At 38.9% G+C, this 9,876-nt stretch overlaps 1 protein-coding gene across 1 annotated transcript; it reads right to left on the minus strand.

The window, feature by feature from the left end:
• Positions 1–7,892: 7,892 nt before the first annotated feature.
• Positions 7,893–9,613, minus strand: LOC145008326 (uncharacterized). The gene is made up of 2 exons (XM_078966943.1): positions 9,182–9,613; positions 7,893–8,611 (listed from the first exon to the last, which is right to left on the minus strand). The coding sequence occupies exons 1-2, from the start codon at positions 9,456–9,458 to the stop codon at positions 8,058–8,060; spliced, it is 831 nt and encodes a 276-aa protein (XP_078823069.1). The 5' UTR covers positions 9,459–9,613; the 3' UTR covers positions 7,893–8,057.
• Between the last annotated feature and the right edge of the window lie 263 nt (positions 9,614–9,876).

A 9,876-nucleotide genomic window follows, 5' to 3' on the forward strand; every position in this document is an offset into this window, starting at 1 on the left:
CTACACAATCAATGCCATAGGTCTGTATTCCGCCCCGTACGCCCGCTACTCTCCCATACCAGCCTGCTCTCGGCTGAAATAAATACCGCTGAAACCCAAGTAGCTAAACAACCTCTCAATTCTATCGATCATCTAGAGAATTTCCAATTCTCCCCCACTTAAGGCCCTAACTATCAACCACCAGCCGCTATCACCGACCTCCCAAAAATAAGCTTGCACAAAACCCAACGCTTACATGCAGACTGATTCCCACTAGCACTAGTAACCTTCGCAAAAACACATTCCCACACTGATCATTCCGCTCAAAAGTACTCGATCCTCAGCTAACCACTCCTCAGACTGGAGATGCTACCCGACATTCAACCAACGCCATATCTCTACTAATAACCCTCACGAATGAAATCCATCGATACCCCGAAACACCAATCCATAACCATACCAAGACTTCAAGGAGCAACAGATACCAAAACGAAAACCCGAACACTAACCCATAACCTTACCAAACCCTCACGAAACAACGCATGCCAAAACGAAAACCACCCAACGAGACTAGCTGATAAATGATACTCCACAATAATCATAAATAAACAAGACAACAAGAAAGAAACATACCTCCTGCAAACTGAAAAGCACGACCCTAAGCCCTTGGGGGTTCCGCTCCACTCTGACCTCTACCCGTGATCCTCAACGTGGCCGGTGCTAGAGCCTACACCGGTCCTGCAACAAGTTGTGGACAGTTGACCCTCAAGTGTCCAACCTGATGACAATGATAACATATCCTCAAATCCCGAACCGGCACTGACTGCCGACAATCCCTCGCATAGTGCCCCTCCTTACCGCACTTGCGGCATGTACCACCGGACCGACAAACTCCGGCGTGACCCCCACCACACTTTCCACAAACGTGGCTGCCCTGATCTCCCATCCTGAAATCAACGGTCTTAGACCGTTTCATCGCCGGCTGCGACTGAACCGGAGCTTGTCTCAGCTCACGCAACTGCAACTCAATCTCCAACTCACGCTACCTGGCGGCCTCCTGCAACTCTAACAAGGTCTCGCACCTCTACACGGACACAAACTGCCTGATGTCTCTCTTTAGCATAATCAGATATCGGGACATCTGAGCCTGCTCCGAAGCAAACTCAGGGCAAAACATCGCCCTCTCAGTAAACATCCTGGTGATTTCCATCACCGACTCCGAATCCTGCTTCAGCTCAAGGAACTCCTGAGCCAACCTCTCCCTCTCGACTTGTGGAACATAACGAGTGTTGAACATCTCTCTGAACTGATCCCATGAAATCGCAGCCCTCTGCGCATCCGAGTATGACCTCGTGGTCAATCTCCACCAATCCTTTGCCCCGAGCCTTAACAGGTTCAGAGCACACCTCACCCTTTGATCAGCAGGGCATGAACACGTGAAGAAACACCCCTCCACATCTGATAACCATCTCATAGCAACGATCAGATCCTGAACTCCATCAAAGGTGGGAGGCTTCGTATTATCGAAGTTCCGATACTGAAAACTTCTACTAGCTCCTCCCCCTTCCGCTGCTACAGCCGTTGTAGCCGCCGCAGCAGCCGTCTCCGTGAGAGCCGCATAGCACTCATCAAAATACTCCACCATGGCGGTCTTGATCGACCCAAACAGTTCCAGTAGTTCGGCCCGGAACAATGCAGCAACCTCATCATGCAGGATCTCACGAATCCTCGCATCCAACTCGTGCGTACTCATCTGACCGATAACCTCGGGTGGTAGTGACCCGTCTACAACTCCTTCTCTTGCACCCGATCCTGACCCGGATCCACTCCCAGCATGCCTTGAAATCTCCATACTGAAAATAAACCACAAAACCTCAGACACTTCCCACTATCCCAGGAACCAACTCTCAACCTAACCCTAGAGGTCATGGTTTCCCTGATATGCGTATGGGTCATGTGCTTTCAGTAGTACGGGCCCATACTACCTTCCACACCTACCCATATTTGTATGAAGTACTACCTCAACGCCCTAGCGAAAAATATACATAGCAAGTGCTCGATCCTCACTCCTAGAGAAACATTGGAAATCTCAACAGAGGAAAACCCTAGGCTATCAGGCATCACAAAACAGGCAACATTATCATGAAATCCTGAAGATCCCTAGCATAACACTAGCATGTTGTTCTATCAAGCTCAATAAAACAAATATCATGAATGGTAATTTGGGGTTACTTACTGGCTCCGGCTGATCGTACCTCCGTGTCCTCCTTTTACTTAATTTGAAAACCATTTTAATTTCTCTTTTTAAAACCCTCCTCGATTTGAGACTAGAGTCACACGAGTGTTTCTCCAATTCACTCAAACCAAGGCTCTGATACCAACTTGTAACGACCAAAATTTCAACATAATTTAAACTTTTCAAAACAATCCATTTTAATAACATTATTACAAAAAGGTTTTCAATATATTATTTATTAGAGTATTCCCAGGTCCATTTCATAAAACATAAACACGAGGAATGGTATGATCACGCCTTTGCCTTGCCACAGTCTCCTGAAGAACCTGAAAAACATTAAACCACAACTGTAAGCCCGAAAGCTTAGTGAGATACCCCCAAAATACCAACCACATATACGCCCTTCCAAGCTACGACCTTCCGGTCCAAAACATATTGCCTTCCGGCCCATAACATAAAAATCATACATAACATAACAGGACATAGAACAGCCATGCATATCGGGTTTATTGTGTGACTGGTCCGCCGTATTGGGCCTTCAGTCCACCAGATTCACCCTCCGAGTCTAGTTATGTCCTTCGAGTCTACAGTGTGGTTGGTTCGCCGGTACCGGGCCTTCAACCCACCTGGTCCACTCTTTGAGTCTACAGTATGACTGGTCTGCCCGCATCAGGCCTTCAGTCGGCCTGGTCCACTCTCCGAGCTTCGGCACGTCTGGTCCGCCCTCATGGGGCCTGCAACCTATCCGGACCGCTCGCTGAGCCTTCGAAACAACCGGTCCACCCTGGGTATCTTGGCCTACAGCACAAAGCAGGACCCGCCTCAACCCATCTCCAGTCCAAACAACAATGTGCACATAACATACAATCACATAACAGTCATAGTCAACAAACCGATCAAGCAGATCACATAACATATCGTTCCCTAACCAGGTTACCGACCTAACCAGTCACTAGCATAGCATCACTCTACATATCGGGAAACTGACCTTAATTAGGTCTCTAGGATATACCATCCTAGCTGCCAGGAAGCAGACATATCAAAGCAATAACAACAGTATCTAACTCTCATCCAATAAAGAGTCGGCCTTGGTGCCTTAGACCCTGTCGATATAGTGAGGATAACTCACCTTGCGAATGCCGATACTCTGAACGGAAGAAGCAGACTCTGGAACCACCAACTCACTGCAAATCCCGAACTAACCAACATAACAAGCATAAGCATTAGGTCAAACATACTTCCACTTATCGAACCAAGACGAAAGTCCAAATCTCACACAAAGTCCAACATTGGCCCAATTTACCAAATTGGGCCCACCTCACCAAATGGGCCTAGATCCAATATCCATAATATTAATTGGGCCCAAAATACTCTATTCATAATTTCCAGACTTGGCCCAAACACCAACAACCCACAAATGGCCCAACACAAAAGCCCAAAAGAAAGTCCACAGGAGGAGTACGTTGGCCGTACTCTCCTTGGTACACTGGGCGTACCGCAATGATCACCAAAATAAAACGGGGCACTGGCCCACTACGCGGGGCGTACTCGAAGGTTATGCGGGGTGTAACTGCGAGATCCATTAAGTCCTTTCAACATCTTAATGGCTTAAGCTCTTAAGCCCAAACTTCAGATCCATAAGCCAAATATGATTAGAAATCATAAAGTATCAGACTTTATCACTTGGGACGTCCTTAAGCTCTTAATCCAAGGTCTTAATCCATTAAGACCTATATATCTCATACATGGAACAACTACATCCCTTGGGACCTTATTTTTATCACTCAAGACCTCTCCAAAGGTTTGAAAGGACAGATAATCTTGACCAAATCGAACTATGCAACAAGAAGAGGACTTTTGGGACAAGAATGATAACAAAGCTTCAAAATACATAGATCTATGCAATATGAAGGTCAAGCAAGAAACTTTATACCTTAAACCAGCTCCAAAGGGTGGTATTTCATCAGATCTACAAGCTCCACACGTTCTTCTTCTTCTTTGACAACTTCCCTTTTTCTCATGCAAGCCTTTCTTTTGCCAACAAGAGCTTTCCAAGGTCAAACACACTCAAATATGGAGGGAATACGAGATCTAGGGTTTCTCTGAGGTGGAAGATAAGCATAAGGAGGCTGAGGGGTGAACCAACATGTTCCTTATATAGTGGCTGACCCTAAAAATAGGGTTTGGGGTTTCTGAGAGTATGCTGGGCGTACCTCCCTGGTACGTTGGGCGTACTCACCCGGCCGACTCGTATCAGTCACCCACTTACGCTGGGCGTACCCAGCCAGACTTCAAGATCAAAAGCATGCAAGCATGCCATGCATGCATGGGACCATCTCCTTCTTATTCCACAAAGAACTATAAACAATGATCAACTTCGAGGCACCACAACTCCTCTAATCTAAACCCACTCTCATAACTTACATTCATACGAGGGTGACGTGAAGCCCAATACTTCTAACACATACACCCGCCCGAAACCTTCTCGGATGAAACTCATTTCTCGAAAAGGACCAGAATTACCTTCCCTCTTAAATCTCAGGGACTCATAATTAAACACTTGAAGAACGGGGTGTTACAATTAACTTGGTGGTTTCCTTCACATAAGCCGACTACCAAGAAAGAAAATGGTACTTGAGGTTGTTTATCATGCGGGACATATCTAGCTGCCCTGCCCTCACATCGTCCACTTCATGATTCACCTCACCCATCTCGCGACGTAAGGAATCACTAAGTTGAAGCATGCCCTCATTCACTTTGTCCCGTATCATAGAGACTTATATCTGCATTTGAAGTAGTGTTATTGAGATGTCTTCAGGTGGGGCTCTGTTTGATACATTTGCAACGAGGTAGCCGGGGGGGGGGGGGGGGAGTTGATAACAAGCATTTTCTTCGTAGTTATGGTAGGAACTTTTGTGGGTAATTAGGGCACAAGATTTTTACGGATGATCCTTCTAGGGCACGAACAAGTTTTATAAAGGTACACAGGTAATGAAAAGTTCAAACCTTGGACAATGAGACTCATTAATTAAAATGGCGCCATTTGTTCCACGTAGACACTGATGTGGATTAATCTAAATACGTGGAGCTAGTAACCAGTTAAATTGGGTCCAACTGACTAAATGGACATGTCACATACAAGTTTCTTCCCTAATAAATCACGAAAAACACTTTAGAAACTGATTGGCAAATGTACAAAACATTATAGGGCTACAGTTTCATTTTCCCTTTTCAATTTGCCTCTTCTTTTTTCTCAATTCTTTACTTTCGTCTTTTAGATTAATTTCAATTTTGATTGAAATGGTTATGATGAATTGTGAGCATGTGTGTTTTAACATGGGCTTCTTGGACCTCTAATGTTGAATTTTTATTGTTTTGACATAGTTCCACTTATGTTTATATAGAAACAACATTTGTATTCAAGAGTTGATCAACAATTATCGGAAGAAAAATTATAAATTGAGAATGCTCATGTGAATAAAAGATAAAATCATATGGAACGTTAACAAGTAATGAATTAAAATCTACATATAGATTAAACCAGAATGTTCAATTTTTAGGATTTAAGAACATCATAACTTTTTGAAATGCAATGGTGTAAGTAATTTTGTACAATGGTAACCTATGGTTGGTGCTTGATATGTATAACTTTAAGAATGAAATTTAGGATTTGTTTAATCTTTTGTTTAACGATAGTGTTGTTATAGAGATCAAAGTCTATTTGATGAGTTGAAGTCCAAAGTAGAGAAAGAACATTGATCGGAAATACCGACTAATTTCTGATATAAATATCTTTTCATTATTGAATTTTTTGTTTGCTTTTTCCATTTCTATGTTTTATGTACATCTCAACAGATAGATGGCACAATAATGTTTAAATCTCTACAAGTGAATCCATGTTGGTGAAATGTGATAGAATTGTCATTATTCTCATTGTCAAACATCTAAATAGTTGGCATTATTGATAATTTACCTTGGTGATGCTTCCTGTGTGCTCTATAGTGGTGTTCAGAAATTATTTGAGTGAATTATACTAATAAGGCGAGCCCACTTGGAAGTTGAAGATCAACCTCACTTTAGGGTAATTAGAACTTAGAACTACCATATTTGCGACATTCCCACCATGATTGTATGGACGATATTACCACCATGATTGTATGGACGATATTACCCGTATATCAAAATGGTTGGAGAAAGTGCATAATCCTCTCTCTTCTTGGTTAATTTTTGACAAGAAAAAGTGATTAGTCAAAGTATATGTGGTAAATGGGTAACCGGGTTATCCTTTTATTTTGTCCAAAATGACCAAATCGACCCGACAAAAACCATTTTATTCCCTTAAAAGATACGAAATAAAATTTAAGGACTAAATGAACAAAGTCAAAATACATACTAAGGCCGTTGCGTCATTTTCCTTTACATGTTTTTATTGTTCAAAAGTAAATAATAATCAGTTTCTTAATAATATAATATTTGTTCCTGTTCTATATATCATAAATCCATAGATGGGTCGACTTTTTGGAGTTAGGTTTTGAGAGGAACTGTGTGGTTGATGATAGTCCTAAAACTTTTGAGAATTGAAGGATTTTCTTTTTTAGTTTATTTCATTTGTTCCTTGGTGCAGGAAAGCTTGTCATAAATCCATAGATGGGTCGACCATAGACTTAATTGCGCATTAATTCATTCATAATACATTTTTTTTTAAACGGCGTAATACATTTTTTTTTTTTTTGAAACGGTAAATCTAACTTACTCATAAACTACACCTTAAATCCACCTATATCTACGACGGGACTTGAATCCTCAACCTCAATGAGGGAGGGCAACAGCAGATACTTTGGACTAGTAGCCCTTTGGTGATTTGCTCCAAAAATATTTCATTATTTGTTTGTTTTAATATTGATGTGGGTTTTTTAACCAGCAAAAAGTAACAATGTACTTTAAGTTATTTGTCTAAAACATCAACCTACTTTTATTTTTACATTTTAAAACAATGTATTTTTGGAAATTCTACAAAATAATATCAAGCACTAGGGTCTGTCGTACATGGAAATTCTAGTATGGCTGATATTAAAATCTATATAGAAGCGTTTGAATAGTTAAAAAAATTGGTATTATCATTATTATTATTTTAATATATTTTCCATCATTTATCTTTCATAGCATCTCAAATCTCAAATCCTTCTTAATAAATGAAGCTTTTTTGTCACATGACAATCTCTCATAAATTTTGACACTTATCATTTTGTAGTATTTTTAAAATAAATATTATCCATTTGTCAATTTTTAATTTGTTTCAATTTTTAAAATTAAAATCATATATATATATATATATATATATATATATATATATATATATATATATATATATATATATATATATTGTTTACATTTTGATTTAATGTTTAACATTTTTTTTTTAAATCAATCCGTGTATTATACGGGTCTCACACCTAGTATATTAATGTAATAAAAAAATAAAAAAGAATTTTACAATCCTCTATTAGATTGGCACGTTGACAAGTCGTTTGGTGTGTGAGTAAATTGTCCACACACTTCAATTGTGACCAAATATATATGCTGCATTCCATCCCACACCCGGTTCTGAACACACGATAAATGTTGTCTTAGACACAAAAGTTCACTTTTCGTGTTCTATTTAAATACAATTAAACAATTCCAAATTATTCTTTTATCCAAATAGAAAATATCATCGTATTACATAATTATCACTTTATTACTTGTCTAAATTTAATATCTAAAAACATAAAAAAGTTAATATTTATACAAAATATAAACTTTAATTCACCTTCTTACAAAAAAAATTTATCCTTGAAATCAGCTATACAAACAGCTTAGGGTATCTCTTTTGGATCTCCTCTTTAGGTTCCCATGTAACATTGACTCCATGACGATGCCTCCATTGAACCTTCACTAGTAAAATTTGCTTATTTCGAAGACTCATAAGTTTTGTGTCAAGTATAGCTTCAGGTTCTTCTAGAGGTTCCTCTACGTACCTCGTCTTGTTATCTATCTGTGCATTAGACAATGGAATTACATTATGCAAACTTTGCTTGCTTCGAAGTCTTTTAATCAATGTATCAAGATTAGGTTTAGGTTCCTCTATGCACATAGCCTTCTTGCCTATCTGAACATCTGACAATGAATTTACATTTTGTTGCTCTAGCTTGCATGGATACAGATAAGCCACATTGATTGTGTCATGAATCTCATGCATCTCATGTGGAAGGTCCAATTTGTAGGCTTGTGATCCTACACGTTCGAGCACTGTAAATGGTCCTAGGAAATGCGGACTGAACTTCCCATCCTTTTCAAATCGAACAATCCCCTTCCATGAAGAGGCCTTTAACATAACTTTATCTCCAACCTGAAATTCTAATGTAAAGAAAGATATATCAATGAAAATGAACATTGAGTTTCTACGGGTAAAATGCATGATTGTTAATATTTCTATGTTCATGCTATTAATCAACATCAACGAATTCTTCCTCTAACATCTTTGTTAACGAATTCACTTTGCCTTCCCCCTCTTAGGTTTTGTAATTAATTGATGATATCTGGCCCAGATCTCTTCTATCATGGCTAGTTTAGATATGTTTATCAAATTTGTAATACAATTCCTACATTTACATCGTAATTAAGAATGTTGCATATGTGATAAAATCGACAAGTTTGGTAATATGCTTGAATATGTAAACTTTAAATTAAGGTCAAAAGGCGTTCCATCAACATCTTTTCAATTTTGTAACTAATAAATATACTAACTATGCTTACATATTTTGTTTATTGAAATGTTAATCCCGTTTTGCATTAAAACAATATCAAAGGTTGCAAGCGTTCGAATTTTTGACAATTTTAGTCGTTATCAATAGACACATCGGAAAGATGATCGAAATTCACATAAATAAGAAATTTTCTTTTGGATAAACAAGAACTATAACATACCATGAGTATTAATTGATCTATAAAAGAAAGGAGAGACACGAGGAGCCATATCTCGAGTTAGACTAAATTGTTTTGCTTTGGCTTCGGTTTTCGTCTGCGCCATCTCTTTTCCCTCTCGTGACATGCATTTGTTAGAACTATTGTTGAGTCCTTGATCTTTTAAGTGCTTCCTTAACTTCTTGGTTGATACAAACCACGACAAATTTGAAACTCTCCATATAAAAAACATAATTACAGTTGCTACTCCAAGTACACAACACCCTGCACTTACATCCATTAGTGGTGGTGTTTTGACAAAATACTAGTCTTGTGCGTGTTATGTGGTAAAATGACCAATTTATAGACCCATGATGTTCATTTGGCCACCTTATAGTTTGACAAGTTGTCCTAAATATCCATTGTGTGTGTGTTTCTTTTTTTTTTTTTTTTTTTTTAATTTTTTTTATACTAATAAGTCATCCATTCTGGCAACTCATGTTCTAGATAATGAAACAACCGTAGATTTTGTCCAAATATTATGTTTCTTGGGACATATATACTCGTTTTTATAAACATAGATCATGCGACGAACACTACCAGGCAAAAAATTATCTAAAAAATAATTAATATAAAAATAATAATACTAACCAACTCATATATAACGGGATAGGGTCCAAAATGAGCAACTTCAAATTTAAAAATTACAAAACAGCGGT

Source organism: Lactuca saligna, chromosome 8, assembly GCF_052625555.1.
Source record: "Lactuca saligna cultivar CGN05327 chromosome 8, ASM5262555v1, whole genome shotgun sequence".
NCBI lineage: Eukaryota > Viridiplantae > Streptophyta > Magnoliopsida > Asterales > Asteraceae > Lactuca > Lactuca saligna.